This window comes from Nannospalax galili, unplaced genomic scaffold (assembly GCF_000622305.1).
Source record: "Nannospalax galili isolate Female #2095 unplaced genomic scaffold, S.galili_v1.0 scaffold538, whole genome shotgun sequence".
NCBI lineage: Eukaryota > Metazoa > Chordata > Mammalia > Rodentia > Spalacidae > Nannospalax > Nannospalax galili.
In genome coordinates, this window is record NW_008343842.1 from 1,225,740 (window position 1) to 1,252,894 (window position 27,155).

Consider the following 27,155-nt stretch of genomic DNA (forward strand, 5'->3'; position numbering starts at 1 on the left):
CGGCCAGTCCAAGCTGCCCCTCCCTCCTCACCCCCACCTTGCTGTCTAGCCATACCTCCCAAGTCTGTGGGCCTAGACCAGGCCACAGTGACAGGCCTCACTGAATCCCCATGTGTTCCTAACCTGCTCTCCCTGCTGGAGCTGACTCACAGTGCTGCTCCTCCCAGACTGCTTTCTTTCAAGCTCTGGTCCTGGAGCAAAGAACTGGGCGGCCACTGGCAGCAAACTGTGGCTTGACGACCTCCTCCTCCCCCAACCTCCACTTCTGAGATGTGGAGGCTGTGGTCATACAAGATCAGAAGCTTTAGAAAAGACTAGTTTGCCTGAACGCACACAAAGTTTCAACAGCCCTGAAATTTGAGGATCCATTTAAGCCTCAATGGCCCTAAGTGTTAAAGTGAACTTCTCTGAGACACTATTCTTCAGGTCAGGGGAAGTCCTTTGTTTTTTAAGATTTATTTATTTTATGTGTGTGTTTGCCTGCATGTATACATGTGTATCACCTATGTGTCTGGTGACCATGTAGGCTAGAAGGGGGTGTGGATCCCCCGGAACTGGAGTTATGGATGGTTAGTAGCTACCATGTGGGTGTTAGGAATCGAACCCAGGTCCTCTACAAGAGCAGCCAGTGCCCTTAACTCGAGCCACCTGTCCAGCCCCATTGGTGGAACCTTAAATGACCTAAAGACACAAATGACATCCACCCTGCTTGGCAGCCACAAGCTCAGGCTGTGTACAAGGGCACATGCATCTAGCTAGGGGGCCCTAGTGAACTAGGCCACCCGTTGTTCGAGAAAACACATTATTAACTGCTTCCCAGGGAGAGCAGGGCAATATGTTTGACTCTAAATTGGGACTGGGTTTAAGGAAAAGAACAGAGATGAAATTTTCGTCTCTGGAGAAGCTGAGCTCCCACTTGGTGAAAAAGCGAAGTTAAGATTAATGAGCTTGTGTGTTATAGTTACTGATAAGTTCATTACTTGCGGATATTGGATACCAGTTGTCTTTCTCCTGAAGGATTTCACAGCAGAGGCATGCATGGCCTCAATATGCATTCTCCATCTAACAAGCTAAACCATCTTCCAGGAGCAGAGCCCCACCTGTGGGAGAGCCCCAACTGTGGGAGAGCCCCACCTGTGGGAGAGCCTGCTGCTAGGCTGGGGCACCAGCAGGGCCACATGGGGGTGTCTGCAGATGTTTCTCTGTCACCAAGCCCTGGCAGCTTTCTGTACCTGCAGCTTTTACCAAAGGGCAGGGAACATTGCTACCTTCCTTCAGGGTGGGGGGGGCGGGGGGGCACTTGGGAGAAGGTCCAGGGGCTCCTTTCTCCTGATGGATAGCAGCGGCTAAGGCAACACAGCAGGAAATGGATTGTGTTAGAACTGCCCATCTCCTGGCTCAGTTCTGGCCCGCTAGTCAAAGCAGACTTGGAGGCAGAGCTCCAACACGGTCCCCACTACCCTCTTTTTCCACTGCTTGGACCGCCTTGCACGAGCTTGGCCAGTCCAGCCTAGAAAAGGGACACAGTGACAGCCAAGCTCCCCACATTCCCCTCTACCAGTGGCTCTTCGGCCGACATCTCCATGGAGGGTCCAAGCTCTGCCCCTGTGGGCTGCAGTGAGCCGCCCGGCTTTGATTCCTGAGAGCTGGAAACTACTTCCCAGCAGCTGTATTTCGGGAGCAGCTCTGGTAACATCAGAACAAACAGCGCTATAACTCAAGGGAGTTACAGGTCTGAGGAGATGTAAGGCCCACTTCCTTCGTGCCACACTGTTATTAGGTGGCATAAATTATGTTCAAGTCCTCGTCAGGCGTATTCACCAGTGGACACTACGTGCTGGAACTTGTCCCAAGTGACAGTCGTGGCCAATGGCTAAATGCATCTGCTGTCAGCACCAGGACTGTGATGCCCTGCAAAGGGGGACTGTGCGTGGGGCTGGCTAGCAACCAATACTGGGTACAATTTCTTCCCCTTTTTGAAACAAAGGGAAACAGTTTACTAGAGGAAAGGTTCTGTAGATGGCTCAACAGCAGGGCAGCTGGGAAAGGAAGAGGTTAGAGGAGAGGCTGGACTCCACCTGCTGTTCTTGGAACCCACAGTTATCTCCAGAAACCACTGCAGGGATCAGTCTTTGCATCACTCCAGAGAGTGTAGAGACCAAACTAGACAAGGAGAAAGAGAAGTTTCATCTTGTCTTAGAGCACAAACAGATTTACAGCCTGCTTTTGGCTAGCCCAGCCTCAGCAACTCCTCTAAGTCATTAACAGAAACAAAATGCGTTATTAGGAAATTTGCAGGTACTGGATGGAACTGGAAACAATTACCTGGAGGTGACCCGGACCCAGAGAGACAAACTGCTGTATGTCCTCCCCCTGAGTGCTAGCTTTTGAATCCTTAGATATGTGTGTTTCCACTGGAAAAATCCATACAGGCCAGGAAGGGACCACGGACAAGAGGCTTCACAGGAGAGGAGATAGAATGCAGTGGTATAAAGGGGAGAGGGGAGTAATTAAATAGGAAGGGTTAATGGGGTGAGGAATGGGAGGGCAGGTCAGAAGAGGGAGTATGGGGAGGGAAAACACTACAAGTCTTTTGAAAAAGTCATATGGAAACCTACCACTACAGAAGGTCCTTAGAGTGCACACACAATAATGGGGGACTGTGTCCCTACGAGAAACCCACAGGCTAGCAAATAAAAACCCTAATGACAGGAACAGACACCGTCTTTTGAAGCTGTTGACCAGGGGTCCTACGGACCCTCACAAACTACTGGCTATGGCCTTTGCTTTTGGTTACTCACCAGAACTTGACAGTAAGACCCTATTTCTGAAGACGCCTCATACACGAGTCACAGAATAAACAAGAAGCAATCACGCTGGTACAGACCTCCGAGCCTCATCTCTACTGCCTGGCTTTCACAGTGCTGGAACGTGCTATGCACACTACCCAAAGAGAAAGTCGTCACCAACCAACCTTGCCCAGCTGTGAACTGTATGAACTACTAGTCTGGCAAGATGGGCCCATTAGTGCAACAGTGGCACAAATGTTATGAAAGTAACCAATCACTTTCTGATTGAATTTAAGGTCTGATTCATGATGGAGCCCATCCCTGAAACTGACAGCAGGCCTAGGAAACTGTGACTAGACGGGCAACAGGCCACTGAGGAGTACCTACTACCTTTCTTCTGTTAAACGGATATAGCATTAACAGACTAGACTCCCAACGGCTTACTGTTATACCCATATTTAGTGCATCTGTCAACTCAGCACAGAAGCTTCTTCATGCAGCAAATGGCGATTAACACAGAGACCCACAACTGGTTAGTGTGCAGAGAACAAGAGACCGTAGAATGCTTAGTCCATGTCAAAGCCTTGCCTCCCAAGACTTGGGGATCACTGTGGAGGAAGGGGCAGAAAGCTTGTAAGAGCCAGAGACGGTAGATGACTACAACAGAACAGTGTTTTCCAGAAAGCAGGACAGGTACTCCTATGAATTCAGAGGAATTCTGATAGCATGCATAAGCCCACATTAGTTCAAGCCAGACAAATTCCTGGTATATGGGGGTTAGGGGGTGGGGGGGAGGTGGGTAAGAAGCTGTAGCTTTAGCTGAGAAACTCTTGGCAACTGATAGCTGCTGGAAGAGAGTCAGTTTTCCTTAAGGGTGTAACGCTGGGTAGGTTAACTAGGCTCCCGGCAATAGACTGACATTGAAGGGCATGTGAGGACGTGAAATCAGGCGGGTGAGTTGTTGGGGGCTGTAAATAGGGGAGGGGTCTGAATATGATCAAAATACAGTTTATGACATTCACAAAGATTCTGTAATTTTTTTTTAAAGAAACCAAATGGGTGAGGCAGGGGGGTTGCAGGTTTCCGAGTCTCAGAAAAGGGGGAGGGAGGACAAGGAAGGCATCTAGAAGGGCTGGGAACACGATAGAAGCGGTGGGCAGAACTGACTGGGTGAGCTGTTCCACCTGCTGTTGCTGCTCAGGGCACAACACAGCTCAAGCTGGGTGAAATCAGACTCACTCAAGCATACACACTTCAGCTTACACTCTCCTTACAGAGTCCTCCTTGTTCAGCAGATGCAATTTTAAAAGCAATTTCAACACTCACTCTCAATGTGGCAGGAGGTGCTTTGGAGAGACTGGGGTGGTTGAGTGTGATTAAAAGGACAGTCACCCTCAAGACAGGAACATAGCCAGGGCAAGTGTTTTTGAATTGCTAAGTGTGGTCTAACCCCAGTCCATCACTATCACATCACATGGCACCTGTCCCGCTCCTGGGAGCCCAGGGAGGTAGGCTCCGCTGTCCTGAGGAAGCAGGAGTTCCTCCAAGGTGTCTGTGCCACTTTCAGGAAATTTGCACAAAGCACTTGGGAACGTATGTGGGCTTCTCTTGCTTGTTGGCCTTGAAGAGGAATTTGGGGCGAGCCCTTGATTAAAAAGGGAGGCTGAAGCAGCAATTGGCTCTCTCAGCATTTTGTTTTCAGTGCTCTGCCTGCCCTGCCCCTCTGAACTGCATCCTGTCTGGGTAGGCCACTGTCCTAGCTTGTGACAGGCCACCCTGGGCATGGACAGGAATAAGAGCACCAGGAGGTAGGTCCAACCATGGTGGCCCCAGTCCCTCCAACCCAGGATATGGGATGAAAGTTCTCCAAAGAGGTTGGGCAGCTCATCCTCAGTTTGAAAAGACACACTTCAACTGAGAGGCAGTACCAGGAAGAAAGAAGCCAGCCACAGCAGCTGAGCCATCGAGCCCAAGCCACACCAGCATCTGCCAAGCCTGCGGCTATGATGACAAGAGAGAGGAGGAAAGAGCAGCAGCTCCCGCAGCTAACTGCAGAGACCACCACGCTCACTACAAGACTCCCAGGCCACAGAGAAGCTGGCATGAAAGAGAGATGCAGAGTGGATGAGAGACCATTCACAGCCCTGAACTAGCACACCTGGATTCAGACATGGAGAGCATGGCCCGTCAGCCATATGCCACACACGTGATGTGTAACACTTATGGCTGTGGAACCAATGTCCTATGACACATCTGGAGTCTGACACACAAGCTTCTACAAATGCCATTTGACAGGAAGCAAACTTCTGGTCTCACCCTACAGCCTTTAAAACTAACACTTGAAATAGCCCATTCATTCAGGTATCCCCAGCCACAGGCAAGCTCACAGGGTGGGGTGATGTCCTGGAATGGGGCCTGGTGACCGGCACAAATACCATTAGGAAAATAGGCTTCAATACCCAGCACCTTGTTCACACTCAATACCTTCACTAAGTGCTACGAACGATGATCACCAACAATACTGGCCAAGAGGTACCCAGTGGCAGTCACCCAACCTAAAGCTAGAGGAGAAAGGCCTGTAGGCAGCACATGCAGCCTGGGCACTGGGGCGACACAAGGCGACCACCTCACAGTTCCCTTTTCTCAATGTGCCACTGGCCACAGGAATGGCTAGTGCAACCCCGGGGGAGAGGTGAGAGCTGGGGGCTAAGCCAGCACCTCCCTCCCTACCCTAGATCTGAAGGAGGTCAGGGCTGTCTTTTTATGGAACACGGAGGGTGGCAAAATCCACAACTTCCTGACATTCTCATTCAATTCACACCCAGCAGAAATGGCATTTATTGGCTTCATATTAAAGTAAAACTACTGTTTAAAGTTAGCATACCTGGGCAACTCTAGACACTTAGATTTTAATTAACCACTTGCTTTCCTGAAGACCCGCCCCCCCATTTAACAGCTCTACACATGCTGTTTCATGAATGCTTCAACCAGGACAGGCCTTAGCACCAGCTGCTCAGTTTTTCTACCTCACTTGAAGAAATGTTTTACACTTCTTTGCTCATTCGAATTTCAAATTGTTAAAGGTTCAAGCAGAACCTAAAACCACTGACGAGCCTTGGGGACTGAGGCACTGTCAACGCTCTGCCGGTGTGCGACATGAAGCACAGCACGCAGGCTGCCTACACAGAGCACTGGCTCACCAGCGTGGCTAGGCCCAGGCCATGCGTCCAGTCCAGAGGTAAGTCTGCTTTACATGAGTGCCGGCAAGCACTATTTGAGACCCCTCAAAGCTTCCTGAGGGCCACCTCCAAATCACAACAGTATAGGGTGCCACTTGGCTTCTAAATTATAATTTTAAAAATACTGGCTGTGAAGGAAGCGCCCCTCACCACATAAAACCATGCGTGCCTGTGATCCCAGCACTAGGAAGGGGGGGAGGAAAGAGGGTCAGCAGGTCAAGGTTATCCTTGGCTACAGAGCTAGTTTAAGGCCAGTCTGGGCTACCTGAGATCCTACTTCAAAATCACAAAACAAGTATGTGTGTCTTCTGTGTCTGAAATGACCAGAATACTCCCTGGAAGAACGAGCCCCAGTTTTCTAGTAAGATAAAAGTGTCCTAAGGCTCAGGGCAGCTCACGGACCCCCTAGCTCATTTCTAAGTCCATGCTGTAAACAGTAGGTGGTTACAGCAAAGCTTGTTGAAAAGCATCAGCCACTTATATTCCCACCTGCAGCAATCCCTAGATTACGCCACATCCCGATGCCCAGTGCCCAAGGCAGAGCACACAGCACCAAAGTGTATTAAAGGGTCTTAATGCATTTTATTCCATCAGGCCGTAGCAGGCAGCAAGCAGCTGCAGGTGTTTCGGGGATGGAATGTGCTGTTCTACATTCCTCCCCATCCCTGGCTTTGCAGGGTGGAGGCAAAGTCATCATGCTCCAAGAACCAGAAGTGGATCCCAGCTTAGAAGAAAGAAAGTAGCGGATGGTCAGAGGTAGACTGCCCAGGGGTCTGGAACCAAAGCCACAGCCAATACCAAGTAGGCCTCCATCAGTCTATCTTCTAAGGGGAAGAAGTTGCAAGTTAGAGAGAAGCCCACTGCTCCTTAACAAAAAGTGGTGACCGAGACCATTCTAGAAAGCAGACACCATCATCTGCTTTCCCCCAAATCAATCAAGATATCTTCAACATACATGCTAAAATGGCCGAAAAAAAACTAGTGTGAATAAGGCAAGGACGGGAGCCTGTGAAGTACCAGCTCAGAGCGGCTGCACACACTGGCCAGATGGGTGGGGGCCTCGCTGACAAGTTCATCACGTGGCTCCAGAGCAACCCGAGTGAAGAGAAGGGAACCGGTCCAGTCCGGCTGGCTGGAGCACCCAATAGTGCACCGCTCCACCCCACCCTGCAGGGCCTTCACTACTGTTCCTCCACAGCCCCAGGCTTACAAGTGCCTCCACTTTCTGCCCTGTCCTGTCACCTACTCAGAGCCCTTCTTTTACCTGACCCAGAAGGGCCTCCCACCGTTCACCCTGACCGCTCAACACGCCCACACCATGAAGAGTATTTCAGCATGTGAAGCACAAGGAGAAGGGGCTGCTGCAGCTCCCACTATGTTGGCCTCTTCTAGGTGGAAATGAGCATTTAAAACTGAGAGCTGGGCTGGAAAGATGGCTCAGTGGAGAAGAACAGGTACTGCTTTTGTGGAAGATCCAAGTTCAGTTCCCAGCACCCACATCAGCCAGCTCGCAACTGCCAAGGTTCCGAGGGGATCAGACACCGCTGGTCTGCACAGGCATTTGCATACATACATATAACAAAATATAATAAGCTTTAAGAAAAAACCCGAGAAAACGGCTCAGGGAAGTTTCTGTCAGAATGCTGGCTTGCTCCTTCCAATGTCCTTTCAGCAGCTGGAAGCAGGCAGCATGGCCCTTGTGGATGCTGGGGGGTTTCCTGAGCCACTGCTCTGGGGAAGCACCCATATTTCTGGCTGTCCCCCCCCACCACCACCGTGTCCTCTCTCTGGGTCCTCAGGAGAGCAGAGCTGGCTGGCAGAAGTATGCTTCTGGCAGCCCCAGCTCCTTTCAGCAGGCCCCCGACTTGTGTGGTATCTTCCCACACTTCCTTATCCTTAAAAAGAAGCTTAAGGCAGCCATCTTTACCCCTTGGGTCTCCATCAAACCCATCAACTTCACAGCAGTTAGAAGAGAGCAGAGCCTGTCTGTGATCACCAAACTCGCCAAGTGACCCCGAGGCAGTTCCCACTGATTGTACATCACCTTTGGAGCAGCTGTACCCTGCCTGCCTCTCATGTCCTCCCCACCAGCCCCCCACTGCTGTGTTCTAGACACACTGGCCTCCCATGTGAACTCTGGCTTACTCAGGCCTCGGTTTTCTCTTCCCGAAAAGACCCCGAGACCCTCATGGTATGCTTTCATGGCATCTTGGTGCAACTCTATTTACTCTTCTACCTGGTTAGACTTGATAAAATCAAGGACCATTTCTGGTCACTTCACACCTCCTTTGTAAAGACAGTGCTTGTTTCTCTCAAAGTGGTACAGCTGAGTAAATGAGCAGAGGCTACAAAGACACCGTGTTCTCTCAGCCCCTCTCAGGGACAAGCAAAGACCAACCAAGGGCTCAGGGCCCAGCTCTGCCATCCTCACCTGATCTATAGCATCTGTCCTGGTCTGGGTCTTGGCACCCTGCATGTCCCTCTGCTCTGCAACGTCACTCCGACCACCCTGTCTCACCAGCTGCTGCTTCCCGCAGCCTTTATCTTCTCTAACATGCTCAAAACCAGCCCCTGCCATTTTCTCCTGCATGCCTCCTCCAGAAATCCAGAACCAGACCTTCCACTGGAATCCCAACACTGAGGGCCCCTCAAGTTGGACTTGCACAGCCCATGACTTCTTCCTGAAAATGCCTCTCAATACCTCCACCAGGCTGGCCAGCAGCAACTTCATCTGTGCCAGGTTCAGGACAGAACCCTAATCCTCTTGACCCTATGTCAGCTCACCTCCCAGTCTGCCTGATAAATGGAAAAAATAGCCGTCCAGCTGCTGTTCAAGTCACATTCCAGATTCCCTGATTTCTCTTTTTCCCTAACCTGTCTTGTATGAATGGTCTAGTTAGATGATTTGCCTCCAAATCATGTCTTGAACCTGCCCTTCTATCATATGCAAAGGTCCTGTGACAGGACTGAGGTTGGCATGCTGAAGGAACAGAAACAGCACCAGTGGGACTAGGGTGCAGGGAGGTCAGGGCCCCACACAGCTTGCTAGAACCCTGCTTCCTCCTAGCTGACCACCACCCCCTTCCTCTTACAGTACTAGCCAGACTCTGGGTTGATTAGGGGGTAACTGACCTGAGATGCACTTGCTTCATATTTGCTAATTGTTCTTTGAATATGATGTGGAATAGGTGAATATAATAAACTTCAAATTGTATAAAACAACATACACCAAAAGTAAGTCTCTCGTCTCATTTTCTGTTAAGCTCCCCAGAGGCCAGGCGACCACTGACACCAGGCTTCGTGTACCGAGAGTCTTGGCATACACAAGTATTTCTGCTCCTCTCCCAGAGGGACATTTTTAAAATGTAAATGAGATCATGTCACTCCTTTGCTTAAAACCCTCAGTACTTTCCTACTATGTTAGGAATAACAACCAAACTCCTTGCAAGGCCAACAAGCCCCAAATGGGTACCGCCAACCCTGCTCCACGCAGACCCATTCTGTCTCAGTCCAGGATGCCTCGTCCTCACTCTCCCGTCTCAGCTTGGCAGTCCTGCCCAGCCTGCTGTGATTCCCTGGCCCTCACCACTCTGTTACTTTATGATACCTTGGCACGCCGTCTACCTGTGTCTGTCCCACGTGCTGCATGCCTCACCCAAAGAATAACAGCATAAGGCCAGAGACTCTGTTTCATGTGTTCTTCTAGAACAATAAAGATGAGCACAACAGATAATTTAACCTAACAGGTGACTCGTTAAAAACAGAAGGGAATTACTTCTGGCATAAAAGGATGTTTAATGCTTGTGCCCCCCGCCACTCCCAAGCTCAGCACATGTACTAGCTAGGGTGAGTGGGGTACAGGTACAAGGGGAGACCATTGCTAACTGGCAGTGGGCACATGTCAGTTTTTACATGAGCAGGTTTACTTTCCTAATTTCACTTTCTCCCACTGCTGTGATTAACCTGAGCCTCTACTCACAAGTTCACTCAGACACATCAAGATGGCTCCTGGAATCAATGAGCCACATGGACAGTGAAGAAGCACCCTCACCACAGGCCCCACTGGTACCCCCTTGTCTCCTCTACCTTAGTAGTCTGTCAGTTACTCCAGATTCCGGGGAGAATGAATTGTGGAGCACAGTTGAGCTCCAGAGAGCAGGAACTGCTGCTGTGCCTGTCAACTCCGCCCAGCCTAGAACCACCCATCCCCTGGGCAGCAAGCAAAAGCAAGCATCTACTACTAAATACGTGACAGAAACTTCTGGCTAGAGGAAGGCACTAAACATGGACATGGGCTCCCCTGCAGCCCTCAGGGGCTTTCCTAGAGAATACATCAGGGTGAATGAAGCAAGCCTCTGCAAGGTTCCAGAAGCAGCTGGGGTTCCTCACAGGCCAGTGTCACCTGCCACCTGCTGTACTGGTACATCTTAGCATATACATGGGAGATGAGGCCTCTGATCAACTGCAAAGAGGTATTCAGAGCAAAGAGGGGCCTGGCCCTCCCGCATCCCCTCCTCCTAGCTGCTGTCCTCTGTCCTGATCTGACAGTAGCGTCTCCAGGACTACAGGCTCCAAGCAGGCTGAGCCTGGGGTGCTGGCGGCATCCATACCACCCAGCTCTTCTGAGAGCCCCTCCCTTCCACCTACAAAGCCCCGGGGAGAAGAGGGATGGGAATAACATCCATACCCACAGGAGCTAAGGAAGGGTAGTTTCCTAGAGATGCCAGCTCACCTGGTTACTTTAGGCACTTCTCCAAAGAACCACAAGGTTGACCCACCACTTTTTACAGTTTTGCCCCTGAACTTTGTTCCATGTCACAGCTGGTCCCAGAAGATCTGAGGTGTGGCAAACCCCTTTCCCCATCTGTCAGCTAGTCCATGGAGGGCATGTTCCCTCTGAGACTACCTCTCATGCCCCTCAGGGTCCTGTCCCAGGGACCCTGCTCTCTAGCAACTTGGTTCTGAGTCTCAGAGACTGAACCACTCTAAGACCCACAGCACCAAGCACCTGTGAGCCCACAACCCAGGACCACTCTGTGTATGTACTGTGGGTTCGGGGCTCATGGGAGCTGTACTGTGCTCTAAGCCAGCTTTCTCAGTTAAACTAGGTTTCTGTTGCTAATGCCACAGAATCATGCTCTGCCTTCCTGCTGGTAACAGTACAGTAAAATCTGGAGCGACAGGGCCTTCTTGGAGTCTGTGTCACCAGGACTGTCACGCGACCTCGTCAAGACCTTGGTCTGCTTAGGTAAAGGCACTTTCAGAAGCAGACACAAACTTCATTGATATTGATCTTCTCAGAGGAAAGGTGCTATCAAATCTCATCTAATAAATAAAGGATGCAAGCGCCAGTGCTCAGCTGTCAGCAAGAGAGAGAAGGCATCAGGCTCAAGGAGTCAAAAGTATTTATTGGTCATCTGTGCACTATTTACAGAGCTCTACGCTGGGGGCTGAGTGCAGAAGAAGGAAGAAAAGAAGTCACTGGTTCCTGCCTTTAAAGACAGCTGACACACGGGGAGAGGACAACAGCTGAAGGTCATAAGAAGCAAAGCAAGAAATCAACTGCAAATAAAATCAATACAACCTAGCACCGTGAGATAGATCAGGGGCACCCAGGAGAGGTCAGCCATTAGGTGCCCTGGAAGGAGGTAAGTTTTCATGGGCAGAAAGGACACGAATTAGCACTTGGGAGAAACGGAATACACAGCCCAATGCACAATGCCAGTGTCTCTTCTTACGTAGATGCAGGGGAGACAACAATGGCGATGAGCCACAGGCTCTGTCCTCCAGCAGCCCATCCAGACGTGGTGACGAGTGACACACAGCAGGTCACATACATTCTTCCTATTCCCTGAACTCCACAGGGCTGAGAATACGGACAGTGGGGCTGCAGTCACCTGCCTAGCATTCAGAGTGTCCGATGGGCTTGGGGACATGAACATGCAGACCTGGACTCAAATCCCAGGCGTTACCTCAGCATTTCTGAGTTCTTTAATTGCAAAGCTTGAGTTTTCATTTCTGTAAAAGCTGGGGTGTCTCGGTTCTACAATGCCTTCATAGGGTCAAATGACACACCGGTAGGCAGGAGATGCTCAAGGGCACAACTCTTTTATGTCCCCCAGAAGATCCTTACTGCAATGGTGCAGGGTCCCAGCCTATTCCCACAGTAACTGCACATACTGTACAACAGGTGTGGAGTTGAGGCTGAGACTGGCAGAAGAATACAACCTGGTCCTGCCCTGCAGTACTCACAGCAGCCGGATTTCAATATGCTGAGGAACACATCAGAGGCCATCGTGAGCTCTAAGAGGAGACTTTTGGACAGTCTCAGGAGATGTCCAGATGAACAAAGTGTGTGTTTAAAAACAGACTTTGCAGCAGCCTCTGAGCTGGAAAATGTGGAGACAAACACTGACTCCAGTCTGCCATTCCTGTTGCTTAGACCCTGGTATTCTAACACCATCTCTGCAGTCCCCAGAGAAGCTGGGGTGTTAGAAGGCCTAGGCCATCCCACTCTAGTGTGTGAGGAACAGGCTTGCTGACAAGACCTTGAAGGGCTGCCCTGGAGGGCAGAGCGAGCAGGGTGCCTCACGGGGTCAGTCAGGATGCCCAGCATCAGAAGATGTGCTCACCCTCAGTGCTGGTAAGGGTCCCAGTTGCTAGTTCCCCATCATGGAGGAGTCCTCCGGCTCCTTTGTGCCTGCATTCCAGGTAGTGGCAGGTTTGTACAGCAGAGTTAAGTTAACAAACATGCTCCCCACACAGTAGGCCTGTGGCCTGGTCCTTTTGTGACTCCAAAGAGCCAATCTTATGCCTGAGATGAAACAGATTTTATTTATGCAATACACTTTGCCCCAAAGTTGAAAAATTAAAGCTACAGCCATATAAAATGACCTGAACTAAATAAAGCAGGTAATGCCACCCTACCTGATGGTGCATGTTTTATCTAACTTTCTTCCTTCCACCAATAAAAACTGAAGACAAAGTACATAAAAATAATGCTAATATTCTCTCTTTAGATCTTACTCCTTCAACCAAATATTTCATCAGAAAGTCCTGAGGCTGTACCTGTATTATGAGCCTCAAAAATTTACATGAGGACACGCCCAGCTCTTGCCTTCCCACAATGTGCCTGCCCTCCAAAACTACTGCAAAAAGGCCTTTCCCCACAGACCAACAGCAAGTTCAGTGGGATCACCAGGCAACAGCAGAGGCCGCACACGGCAACAGGGACTGTGGGAAGCTACACACCACTACATAATTCTGGCTCCAGAGAATGTCAGGGTCTGCAAGGGGAGAAGAACAGGGGAGCGACGCTGTGTTAAACCAGCTCTCAGTGTAGCAGAGTGAGAGGGAATGGAACGTTTATGTAAAAGGAAAATAACAACGCATGTGCTGGAAATTTAATCTCCAAATTCATACGTCAACGGTAATTTGAAGGCAAGGCCCTTGGACAGTAGAATCACATTAGGTGTTGAGTCTGAGGCCCTCGTGAAGCCACAGTGGCTCTACAAGCAAAGGGCGGCCCAAGCTAGCTTGCATTGCTTTGCCCCGTGATGCCTCAGATGCTACCACAGCCTCTTGGCCTCCTGGAACTATGAGCTGAACTTCATTCTTTAGCAATTTAATCCAGGTCTGTGGTATTTTGTTATGGCACAGCAAAAGGCCAAGCCAACTGGAACCGACGTAAAAACCTCACAGTTGAAATTCTCTTTGCTCTTAAATTATCTTTAGGTTTCCTACAACCTGAGTCCTTTACTAAGTACAAAAGCCATGTATCAGACTTTGGAGTATATCAGAATTACCTGAAGAAGGAGCATCCCCTCTCCCATGGACAATTAAGTGCAGAAGCCCACACCTTCAGACCACATTAGGGGCTGGAGTATCTAGGAGCAGATATTTGTATATAACATGATAAACACAATTTAGCTTTTTAAAAAATACTTATTTTTATTTTATGTTTATGAGTGTTTGCCTGTATGCATGTAAGTGCACTCCATTTGTGCAGTGCCCAGAGAAGACAGAAGAGGGCATTGAATCCCTTGGAACTGGAGCTACAGACGGTTGTGAGCAGCTATGTGTGTGCTGGGAACCAAACCTGGGTCCTCTGCAAGAGTAGTCCTTGCTCTTAACCACTGAGCCATCTCTCCAGTGCCCACAAATTAGCTTCAACCAGACACTGAAGACAACCATACACTAGAAAAGATATCTCTACAATTTCCTAGGACATATTCCTATGGTGAGGGACAGCTGTGAGACATTTACCCTTAAATCAAACTTAATGGTGAGAAGACTGAATTTCAGCCTAAGATCAAATAAGAAGAGAGAATGTCAGACACACTTATTATCTGACCTAACAGCTCCATGCCTGGACATCTACCCCAACAAGAAGAGAAGAGGAAATAGAAGGCATGCAGGTTGGAACCAGTAAACTGCCTGTGTTTGCAGACTCATGGTCAAGGATGTGACCTATCTTAAGGATCTACCAATAACAGGGAAGCCTAACCAGCCTACAGATGAGAAATGCTCTAAGAAAACCAACTGCATCTCTGAGAGGGAGGGAACAATTTGAAAGCAAGCATTTTCAATCCTACCCACAATATCGTCAAAAACGAAAACACTAAGGAACAATTTAACAAAGGCTATATACTGAAAGATATAAAACATGGCTAAGAAATTTAAAAATAAACCTAAATAGACATATTTGTGGATTGGAATATTGCTAAGATAGTAACTGTAAATGTTTTTATAAAAAGGACTTTGGGCAACATTTGAAAATGAAGAAACACTTCACCAAGATGTCCGTGTAATCAAAAGTGCACGGAGGAAACGCTCGGTATGTTCAAGATGTTCTCTGGTTGCTAAGGAGATGGGCACACACCGCTAGAGTAGCTAGAGATAAAAGGCAGAGTACTGAATGCTGGCAAGGACACAGGGAAGCCAGAGCCCAATGCACAGCTGACGGAATGGTGAGCTGGTTCCAGACTGCTGGACAAGCTTTTGGCAGTTACCTAAACATCAGATATACACTTACCATTTAACCAGCAACTCCACCCCATGCATCTGCCCAATAAAGTGATGATGCATGCCTCATGCCTAAGTGTTTACTGAAGCTTAATTCTCGCAGCACAAATTCCCCACATGCACACTGGCTGGTGAGTGGAGTGCATATGATACACCCACACAATGTGGCACTCTCAAGACTGATGACTCAAAAACACCAAGCCACACCGACATGAGATTACACATACTGTGACTCCAGATAGCAAAATTCTAGTACAGCAACAGAAAGCAGGTCAGCGGTTGCCTGGGGCCAGGGCAGTAAAGTGCAAGGACTGGAGAGGGACAGAGTCCTCCAGGATGGTGGGAAGAGAAAACTGAGTGCTGATCACACAGCACTCAGAAGTTACTTAAAGTCGCTGAATTAGAAAATGTGTGAATACAGAGGCTGGAGAGATGGCTCAGCAGTTAAGAGCACTGGCTGCTCTTGTAGAGGACCTGGGTTTGATTCCCAGCACTCATATGGATGCTAACAACCATCCAAAACTCTAGTTCCAGGGGATCTGATGCCCTCTTCTTTTTAAAAAAAAATATTTTATTATTTTTATTTTATGTGTACATGTGTATTACCTGCATGTAGGTAAGTGCACCCGTGTCGTGCAGTGCCCAAGAAGGTCAGTAGAGGCTGTCAGACCCCCTGGAACTGGAGTCACAGACAGTTGTTAGCTGCCATGTAGGTGCTAGGATTTGAACCCGGCCGGGTCTTCTGCAAGAACAACTAGTGTTCTTAACCACTGAGCCATTTCTCCAGGCCCTGATGCCCTCTTCTGACCTTCTCAGGCATTGCATGACATGGGTGCACTTACATATATGTAGGCAATACACTCATACACATAAAACAAAAATAAATAAAATATTAAAAATGAAATTGTATGAATACTATGATATGTAAAAATTTTATGGTATATTTTTATGGTAAAATTTTTACGGTATAAAAAAACCTTGCTGGACAAAGAATCAAAACAATGTTACTGGATCAAAAATATAAAACATCAGTAATTCATTTCCTCTCCCACAATCCCTTTTCTGTTCATATGAAGCAGTCCAGGCAGACATGCTGTCCAGTAGGCCCTGACAAAGTTGTAGGTGCTGCCTGCTGACTCCCACATCCTGAGGGCATAGTGGAGTGTGACAGCCGAGACCCCTGCTGGGAAGGCAGTGCCTGGTCTCCCCACAGGCAGCGGAACCCCTGCCGAGCCGCACATGGTGCCCAGGAACAGCTCTGATGTGCTGTGACAGATGAGCAGCACAGGGTCCAGCCATGGTTTTAGACTAGAATTCACACATGGGGAACAACCATGGCATAGCCGTGTTAGTAAAAGCATGGAGAGACTGAAGGAAGGAGGTGACGGCAGAAAACTTCCCACCTCACGGCTTGCCTCAAGATACCTAACTTCCTTTGGCTCTCTTACACCACCCTCAGCTGCTACCTCAGGGGAGCGCGGAAACTTTGGCCTTCACCGCCACACTCGGCACGAAAACAGAGGCTCCTGAGGACTGCGTCCTGTGGCAATCCTTTCTCTGTAAACCTGGGCAGGCCACGGACACTCCGCTCAGGCAGGAATGATGACACCCTGTCAGCCGCATCAATTTGGGCTCTGATAGAGGGTTGCTAGTGCGACTGTGTGGCAGGGTAGAGTCACTTTCCAACACCATGAGAAAATACTGAGGCGAGCACCTTCAGAGAAGGGAAGGGTAATTCTGGCTCAAAGCCTCAGAGGTCCACAATCCCTTGGCCCTGTCACTTTGGGCCTGTGGAAAGGGAAAAAATTGTGAGGAATGACTGGAAGAGCAAAGATGCCTAACTTTATCTCAGCCAGGAAGCAAAGAGAGGGGCTGCGATGCCAGTTTCCCCTTGAAGGCCATGCCCCCAGTGAGCTAACATCCTCCACCAGCCTGTCTCTAAAGATCCCAGCACCTCCCAGCACCATCAGCAGCTGAGGACTAAGCCTTCAACACACGTGCCTGCGCTGCATCTACACTGCTTCTAAAGTCCAGGCTGTGACACAAAGGTTTTTGGCCACCCCAGGCTAGCAATCAGTACACAGAATAAGGCTTTCAGAGACATGGGACAAAATGCCATGTGACAAGTTTCAGACTTGAAGAGGAATTAAAGGCGCAGGCACATGGATTAATCACGGCTACTGCCCTACTCTGACTCTAGAGCACCAACACTGGTTCACTATGCAGTCCTGAAGCAGCAGCAGCTCTGCGCACACGTTCCTTTCACTTCACCAGTCACCTTACTTTGTCTACAACCATTCAACTGCCTCCCTGGTGTTCTTGTGTGTTTAATTTAAAAAGAGGGGTTGGGGGCTGGAAATGGCTCAGTGGTTAAGAGCACTGGCTGTTCTTGTGGAAGACCTAGCTTCAGTTCCCAGCACCCATGTGGGAGCTAACAACCTTCCTTAACTTTAGTTTCAGGGGAATCTAACACCCTCTTCTGACCTCCGCAGGCACTGCATGCACTTGGGGCACTTACATACATGCAGGCACAACACTCATGCACATAAAATAAAAATAATGTTTTAAAAAAACTTAAACGTTTTGACAGTATTCAAAACTACTGGTGGTTTCTTACCACAAGCCAACTCCAAAACTCCTCAGCCTGGAGCCCTTTCCTCCATTTCTAAGATTCCCTCCTCACTGGATGCAAGGCTCCATCCTGCTGGAGAGACCATCTTCATAACACAGAGGGATTGAGCATGCACCTTTCCTGCATCTACGTCATACCCTTTCTTAAGGTTTAATTGCAGGAGTCTGTCTAGATTCCTCTAGCTCAAACTGAGCCCCCAATCCCCATACCCTTTTTAACATATGTCTTGTCACTTAGTAAAAACTCTAATGACAGGCTATCCTGGGTACTAGTTATTTTGTGTATGTGCATACCTTCACCTCAATTTCAGCAAATCACCACAGACTGCGTATGAAAATCATCTTACAGAATTTGGAGGAGTAGCTGAATCTAGGACTAGAGAAAGCAAGCACAAGGTCCTTTGACAAATCTTGTTATGCCAAAGAGCAAAGAATTGTTCCCACTCCTCCCCGAATCCACCTCAACGGATGGGGAACTGGTCACAGGACATAGGAGTCAGACTAAAGAAACTTCAACTTGGCCAAATCTGGGACACTGTGAGAAAACAAACAACAAAGATCACCATGTATAGTATTGGAAGAATCAAGTCAAGAGTGTCAAGTGACCACTGTGGACTCTGGTCTAGACTTAGGAAATCATGTTACAGCCATAATATTAAAAGGCTGCTTCAAGCAAGAATCATGACTGGATGCTGAATCTCGAGGGCATGTTGATGAGAAGCAGGATGTTAATATGCTGTGAAAGTATTTCCCACATATTGCTTATTAGGTACAAGGGAGAAATGGGGAAGTATGAAGTAGGGGAAGTGGGGGAGACCTTGGCTGGGGTGAAACAAAGTGCCATCAATATTGAGGGACTGATGAACATTGTTCCCCCAGCATAAAACCCTGAGCAGGGCACAGCATCAAGCGTGTAGTACTACAGCTGAAACCTAATTATAGACAAACACCAGAGAAACCCAGAACAAGGAAGTCTCATTTTAAAAAAGTAGGCGGGCAGGAGAGAGAGGGAGGGAGGGAGGAAAAAAAGGAGGGAGGGAGGGGTGTTCTTCAAGATAATGCCAACACCACAAAACAGAAAGGATTGAACATGTTCTAGGTTAAAGGAGCCTAAATGCAGGTAACAACTAAATGCAACACAAGATCATGGACCAGATCCTGCACTGAAGGGAAACAAGGCTTGGAGAAGGGGTATCACTGGATTCACAGACAAAAGTGGAACATGGAGCCAGACCCAGGACAGGACACAACCCCTGCACCCCAAAGCTGTGCTAGCACTGCTGACACAGAATGATGGACACTGTCCACCCAAGTTCTAGCAGTCAGGGAAGCTGTCGGGGCAAGAGGCCATGACAAACACAACTAACCCTCAAATGGTTGGGGAAAAAAATTTATGACCAAATAAATAGCTGAATATAATACCTAGAGACCTCTACTAACTTGTCTGCAGTGGGGCCAGGGAGTCTTTTTTGTAAAAAGCCTCCAAGGGGGCTAGAGAAGTGGCTGAGCTAGAGCACTGGCTGCTCTTCCAGAGGACCAGGTTCAGTTCCCAGCACCACATGGCAGCTAAGAACCTTCTGTTACTCCAGTTCTAGGGAATGTGATGCCCTCTTCTGGCCTCTGTGGGCACTGTACACACATGGTGTACTTACATACAAAACACTCGTATAGATAAAAATAATTCATTAATTTAAAAAATTTTCAAGGACTGAGAGCTGTCCAGAGTGGTATGAACATCATGTGGGACTTGTTTTCCTGGTCAAAACCTCTGAGAGTGGGCCAGCAATCCATGTCTGGCATGTCCAACTCCTAGATTCTGTATTTCTCTTATTCCTCAATAGCAAAATGTTTTATATGGTCCTATCAACGAACACTTGACACCTTGGTTTGACAGTGAATGACGGGCGAAATGACCACAAAGGAGGTGGCAACAATACACCCCGAGGCCCTGGCTACGGCACCACCAGTTTCTAAAGAGAGTAGAAAACTTACTTTGAAAACTAAGAAAATGAGATTACCTATGAGGCTAATAAAAACACTTCTGATCCAGTGCTTACACTCTGTTAAGTCACTAGCTACTGAAAATATGCAAAAACATACTCAAATTCCTAGACTGGCACTTAGAAAGTCATTCTGTGGTTCTGAGAAGCAATGCACAGCAACTAAACGGCCAGCTGCATGCATCACACCAGACGGCATTCCGGCACTGTGCGTGGCCCAGACCTGCAGACAGTGGTGATTTCAGACGAACATCCTCTAGGGTGGCATCTTAGGAGGTAAGACTGAGAATGAACTGTCAGTTTGTCAACTAAGAAGTGAAACGAAATGAAGACACCTTGGGCAGCTGTCTTCCCTCCTGAGAACTTGGCTGTTGAAGACACTCTAGGATGCAGGAAACTATTCCAGCCCCAACACACGCCTGTTCTAATTGGCACCTGGGAAGGTTTCACAGGAAAAGGGCGTTCCTCTGGCACTATTGACTTAAAGGTTATCCAACCACAGTGAGGCAGAGGAGAATTCATCTTCAAACCCACCTCCTTATTGAAAGCCCATGGAGCATCTTGGCAATTAACAATTCCTATCACCTAGAGCTGTTCCCTGTGTGGGAAGGCTCAGAACTCCTTACAAATTGCTCTTTTGAAGATCAAAGGGAAGCCGAATGTGTCTGTGTGTGCTCTCCATGAGACTGTAATGGAATTTTTAGAGAAGGGTTTACTGGCAGTGTTTGGATGACAGCCCTGGGGCGGAGGATTCAGGGGAGCTTGGCCACTCTTCCCTCTGGAGCATCTTCTCTGCCTTTAATTGGCACCTCATTAGAAATTAATGGAAATGACATCCTCTCTTCTTCCTGCTCTAGGCATTGAATGCTACAAAAAGGCCCATCACAATTCATAACACATTCAATTTATATAGCAATGGCTCTTAAGCATTATTTATGAGATGTGAATTTCTTGTCAGCAGTTAATAACCTGTACAGAGTGGATGGGAATAGAAGAAAAGACTGCGAATATATATATAAAAGATTTTCTGCAGTGCAGAACAGCTCTGTCTGAGTTCACACTACTTCCAGAGTCTTCACTTTCTGTAGTAAACTCCTGCTCTCAAGGTTCCCTCTAGAACCTTTCAGGGCAGGTAACATCTCCAACATTACATACCTCCTTAAGGAAATAACCACACAACCTACCCCTTCTTAGAGGAATTCAAGCAGGCAGACAGGAGGGAGGAACACTGAGCAGTTTCTCAAAGACAGCTCTGAGCTATCCTTCGTCTCTTTGTCTGTGGCAGTTGATGCATCACTCTTCTGTGCACATGGCATAGGGCTATGAGTGAACCAAAGTTAACTCCTGACACTCTAGGACGGCTCCTTCTGTGGGAACTGCATAAAGCTCAGAGTTCTCTTCCCATTAGAAAAGACAAGTCTCAGAACTGAGCACAGACAAGGGATACCTGTTAGGTAACTGAGAAAGAATGTAGGTAGGTCTGTGGTGAACCCAGTAGATACTTAGACCCAGCCTCTTGCCCAGGGAGGGGAAGAGCTTGTGGAACAACTGAGACACTTTGATGGTGGAGGCATGACTAATCACCTAACAACTTTTTAAACATTTTTCGGCTGAGTGCCAAGACCTTAGGAAACTGAGTGGTTCGCATCAAAGCCAAGGGTAAACTGAGAGACCGGGATCTAAGAGGTAATCTGTGAATTCTCCCTGCCAGCCTAACAAGCCATTGCTGGAGGTCAGACAGTGAGTACTCCTGACCAATTGCTTGATCCGCCACGGCAAACTCTGTGTACTATCAAGGACTCCGTCACTTTCAAGAGGGAAATAAGAGCATAAGGCAGAGAAAATTCCCACCACTCTGAGGAACAACCAAAGGTCTGAGTTACAAAGGAAACAGGCAAAATGGCTAAGGAGGCTTCCCAACAGTGCTGACAGGACTGAGTCACTGAAAGCTCCCTGTGCAGAAGTCCTAAGAGGTGGCATCATAAGAGGTGGCATTATGCTGGAGAACTGAGGTTACGTTCAAGCTCCTTTAAGGTGTTAACTCACTGGCTGAATTAAGGCTCCAAAGTGAAAAACTTATAACCAAACCTGAATTTAAAAGGGATGGAGGGAGAAATCTTTCATTTACCATGTTAAGAAGCTCATCTAAAATGAATCTAGTACCTGAATTTTATACATGACAGACTGCTGCTGGTTTGGTTAATTTCTAAGGTCATGAAAGGGAAGGAACCAGAGTAGTAAGAGGCCAGGAGGAGCTAGTACTGTGACCAGGGGCTTCACTGCCGGAGCAGAACGGGTAAGGGTGCTCCTGTTCACATGGGCAGGGGGCATGAAGGTACTCAAAGCAAGAATGTGCACTTCCGATTTCACCAGTTCTGACCCCGGAGTTCAGGGGGTGCAGGGAGAGGAAAGAAGGGCTTTAGCCCCTTTGCTGGGGTCCTCATGCCACAGGGGGTGGGGCTCACCACAGCGACAGGATCCCAATTCCTGCTGCACCAGCTCCAGCTTGGTTTGGCACTGGAAGCATCGACGCCGACTCTTCTGTTTTGATCGGCTGGTTTCCTCAGGCTGCTCAGCACTCTCCAGTAGTCGTGGCCGTTTCACGGGTGAAGCTTCATTCTCAGACTGTGAATCTGACCAAAACATTTGGGACCGGATTAGAGTCTGGCAGGGCAAACACAATTAACTGTCCAGGTTACTGCTATGCCAAGTGCCTTCCCAACACGCCACTGCTCCTGACCAGGAAGGAACCGGACCTGTGTGAGCGAGACAGCTAGTTTTCTCACTCGCTTTATACACTGTTCAAACTGTGACAAGCTCATACCTTATAGCTGACTTCTGACAAGCCAGCCTGGAGGCGGGGAGGAGGTTCAACAAAAATCAGCTTTAAGTCGTGTTTTCAAAACCAGGTGTTTCCACAAAGAGGGCATTCCAGCTGGGCACTGGTGCGTTCTCTCACCCCACTCTTCACTGCACCAAGGGGCTCTGCTTGGGCATCTGCTTGTTCTCAAGCAGACTGTTTTTTTGGTTTGGTTGGTTGGTTAGTTTGGTTTGAAGAGACAGGGTCTCTAGCCCTGGCTGACCTCAGACTTGCTATGCATTGAGGATGACCTTGACCTCAATCCTCTTGCTACTACCTCCCAAGTGCTTATGTAGTACGAGGGCTCATCCAGAGTTTCATTGAGTATTAGACAAGTACTCTATCAACAGAGCTACAACTCCAGCTTCAAGTCTATAATTCTCTTTTTAAAGATTTATTTTTATTTTGGGGGCTGGAGAGATGGCTCAGTGATTAAGAGCACTGGTTGCTCTTGAAGAAGACCAGGATTTGATTCTCAGCACCTACATGGCAGCTGACAACCATCCTTAGCCAGTTTCAGGGGATCTGATGCCCTCTTCTGACCTCCGTGGGCATTACATGACACAGGTGCACTTACACATATGCAGGCAGTATACTCATACACATAAAAATTTAAAAATATATAAATATTTGTTAAAAATAAATAAAATATTAAAGGATTTAGTTTTTTTTTTAAAGTAAGTGTATATGTGTGAAAGTCTCTATATGTGAGTGCAGTTGCCTTGGAGGCCAGAAGACGGTGTCAGAATCCCCTGGATCTGGAGTTACAGGCAGCTGTAAGCTACCCCACATGGGTGCTGGGAACTGAACTCAGGTCCTCTGCAAGAACAGTATAGGCTCTTAACTATGGAACAATCTCTCTAGCCAAGACATAATTCTTTTAAAAGACTATACCTGTTTTGTTTTAATACCTATGCTTAGCATAATTCCACACCCCAAAATAGGTTTGATGGCTGACTGATAACCAGTTCTAGCAAAACTCCTCCTGAACACAAAATAGCTAGGTTCTAGTACTGTTATCAGCCCAACCTAACTGACAGCTTGTTCCCAAGCAGCGTCTCCACTGGGTGCGAGAGGGGCTAGAGAGGCAGCCTTTGGGACCATAGCCCTACAGCGGCTGGAGAAAGGTGTAGCACACAACAAAGTATACCTGATAAAACCTTTAAAAAGGAACTAAAACACAGCAAAGTTCATGCTACGACCAGGTTACAAGTAACTCTTTCTTTCCAAAAAGGGCACTGGGTTGGGGCTCCTAATGTCTGTGACAGCCACTGCTGCATCCTGAGACAGCATCTCTTGCCAAAGCTCCAGAGCAACTTGCGTTCTAGCCCTCTGGAAGGGAATCTCATAAATGGTACTCTTCAAAATAAGCCAGACCTTACCGCCACTCAGCTCCCCACCACCTCTGCTGTGGTCTAAACCATACCCATCGCACCCAGCCCAGGACAAGTCTCTGAACCATCATCCTGCTCACCCCTTTTGCCCCTCCAGTCTCTCTCACACAGCAGCCAGGTGGCCCCCTCAAGTTTTCCTGCTCAAAATCCTCTAACAGCTCCCTTCTCAGAGCAAAAGTCCAAATGCTTGCTCTGGACCTGCACAGTGTGACCTTGCCCACCCCTCACTGCTTCCTCTTGCTGTTCCATCCACACTTGCCTCCAGATAATCTCCTGCTGGACCTTTGCAAAACCTTCTATTCATCCAGATCTCAGGGGAAGCCTAAGTCTGCTTCACAGTCATATTTTCAGCAAAATCTTGACTCAGTCTGCGTAGATCACCCTATCCAGTCCTACATGACATTATTCCCCAAAACAAACCAAGTAAGCAAGTCCTTTGATGAAAACAATCGAAAGCAAGTTCAGCCTATTCAGCCTATTTCCCAGCTCTGCTGAGTGAAGCTGTCCAGAGCCAGTCAGTGTGGTGACTGAAGCAGACACACAGGCCAGGCCCCTCATTCTTCCTCCCCTCTCTTTTCCTGCCTTATATCCCTCCACAGCACTTACTGTGATGGTTAATCTTGTTAATTTGATTGGATCAAGAAACACCTAGGAGATTAGTAAAGCACACCTCTGGGTATGTCTATAAGGGCATCTCTGGAGATGATTATGTCAGGAGGGTTCTATGTTCCAGGTTCCATCCATTAATGGATTCTTTTTTTTTGGTCTTTTTGAGACAGGGTCTCCCTGTAGCCCCAGCTAACCTGGAACTCGCTATGTAGACCAGGCTGGCCTTGAACTCTCAGAGATCCGCCTGCCTCTGCCTCCCAAGTGCTGGGATTAAAGGTGTGCACCACCACGCCCAGCTGGATTCAAATTTTATACAGACAACTGGGAGGCGGTGGACTGTGGAAAGCAGGGCCTGGATGGAGGAAGGAAGTCACTGGGGGCATATCTTTCCTGGACCCTCCTGCTGTTACTCTCTCTGCCTCCTGCCTGCCCTGATGTGACTTGCCCATCATGCCCTCCCTGCTGGGATGGACTGAAACCTCTGAAGCTATGAGCAAAGTAACCCGTTCCTCCCTCCCTGTCATCACTTCTGCCAGGCATCTGAGCACAGCAATGAAACAGCAGCCTTAGCACAGCCTCCCAGGAGAATCAACTCGGAGAGGGTAAGACAACCTACTGGGCAAGCACTGTCTGGACAATGAACCCTCGCCTGGGTCATCCCTACCTTCTTTCTGAAGGGGCTTGAGAAGCAGCAGCACACTGACAGGGTTATCTCCTGGCCCCAACAGTGACAAGGGGACAGCGTGCCCACAGCTCCAGCCCCACCGAGTGTGCACTACCATCAAGGCCCTGCACCATTTCTTCACAGCTGCAAACTTCATTTTTCATCTCATTTAATTCTTCCAGTCCTACATGACATTTCTCCCCAATACAAACGAACTAAATAAGTCCTTTGATGAAAACAATCGAAAACAAGTTCAGCCTATTTCCCAGCTCTGCTGAGTGAAGCTGTCCAGAACCAGTCAGTGTGGTGACTGAGGCAGACACATGGGCCAGGCCCCTCCTTCCTTCATAAGAGCAACTAGCAACAATCTAAATGTAAATCATTACAAATCAGCCAGCCAAAAAGAACTCACCTCGCATGAGCCACACCGATCTCCTGGGGGTCCTTTTCCACAAACCAGCAATGACATTATTTGAAACTGTCCCTCAGCTTCGGGTGAGAGGTGCAGTCCGCACAAGATGGAGGAAAGCCAAAACCTTTTTTTAAGTATTTATTATTTTTTTATAGGTATGAGTGCATGTATTGCCTGCATGTAGGTAAGTGCATCTGTGTCGTGCAATGCCCACAGAGGTTAGAAGAGGGTGTTGGATCCCCTGGAACTGGAGTTATGGATGGTTGTTGGCCACCATGTGGGTGCTGGGAACCAAACCTGAGTCCTCTGCAAGAGTAGCCAGTGCTATTAACCACTGAGCCAGCTCTCCAGCCCCCAAAAAAATTTTAAAGATTTTTATTAATGTGTTTCTCTGTGTGTGTATGTGTGTGTGTGTGTATGTGTGTGTGTTTATCTGTGTCTGTGAGTGAATGAAGTATGTATGGGGGGATCCCATGGAGTCAAGAAGATGATATCGGATCCCTTTAGACTGGAGTCACAGGTGGTTTTGAGTCACATGATGTAGGTGCTGGGAAGATCAGGAAACACTCAACTGCTAAGCATTTCTCCATCCTGAAAACTTTTTTAAAAAATACTTTTGGGGCTGGAGAGATGGCTCAGTGGTTAAGAGCACTGATTGCTCTTACAGAGGACCCGGGTTTGATTCCCAGAACCCACATGGCGGCTACAAACTGTCCTTAACTCCAATTTCAGGGGAATCCGAAGCCCTCCTCTGACCTCCGAAGCATTGCACGACATGGGTGCACTCACTTACACGCAGGCAATACACTCATACATATAAAAAAATAATAAATATTTTTAAAAATAGTTACTTTTAAAATCTGAAGAGTCTTGTATGTGCTAGTATACTCATAATGTAAAAAGGGATCACTCAGATCAGAGGCCTCTTTCAGCCACACCTCTGACAGAAACGCACATGTGTCTGAGGAAGCACAAAGTTCAAATTCAACACTCTTGATGAGTTTGGCCCAGATGGCTAAAGGTGCTGACTTCTGTAGGTCATCCACTTCCATGTCTAGAAAAAATCTTTGCTGCAAAGAAAAAGCAACTGAATTTTGGGTGGTAATAAGGCTAGAGAAGGAGCCCTTAAATGCAGCAGCCATCCAACAGCTACTCATTTTCATAAGCAAGGAAGTGCTAAGAAGAAAGCATTCATTCTGCAAGCAGATTTCTTGTTTCCATAAGCACAATCACCAGGAGTCATCAGACCTTGCTTTGATGGAGTCCCCAGAAGTTTGAGAGTCCAGGCTGGATCTCTTTCCTTCTAATTCCATCAGGCCCTGACTGACCAGAGTGTCAACAATAATGCTAAGAAACAGAAATCTACATGGCCTTGTGCTGAAACTTCCCTTTCACCAATCCCACTTTACTATAAACACTACTGAGCTCCATGTTCTGGTAGGCAACAGGCAGGTGATCTTGAAATAACAGGCCCTAAAGGCAACTTCTGATGCTGCCAACAGGATCTAGCTACACTGCACTGGCCACTAAAGC

The 27,155-nt window shown here is 48.1% G+C and overlaps 1 protein-coding gene across 2 annotated transcripts in view; it reads right to left on the reverse strand.

The window, feature by feature from the left end:
* Zfand3 (zinc finger AN1-type containing 3) overlaps positions 1–27,155 on the reverse strand; it is a 262,402-nt gene that overhangs the window by 3,035 nt on the left and 232,212 nt on the right. For both annotated transcript variants that reach the window (XM_029566915.1, XM_008840047.3), the window contains one exon: positions 22,149–22,316. In XM_029566915.1, coding sequence (XP_029422775.1) covers positions 22,149–22,316 — 168 coding nt within the window. The remainder of the gene's footprint in view (positions 1–22,148; positions 22,317–27,155) is intronic.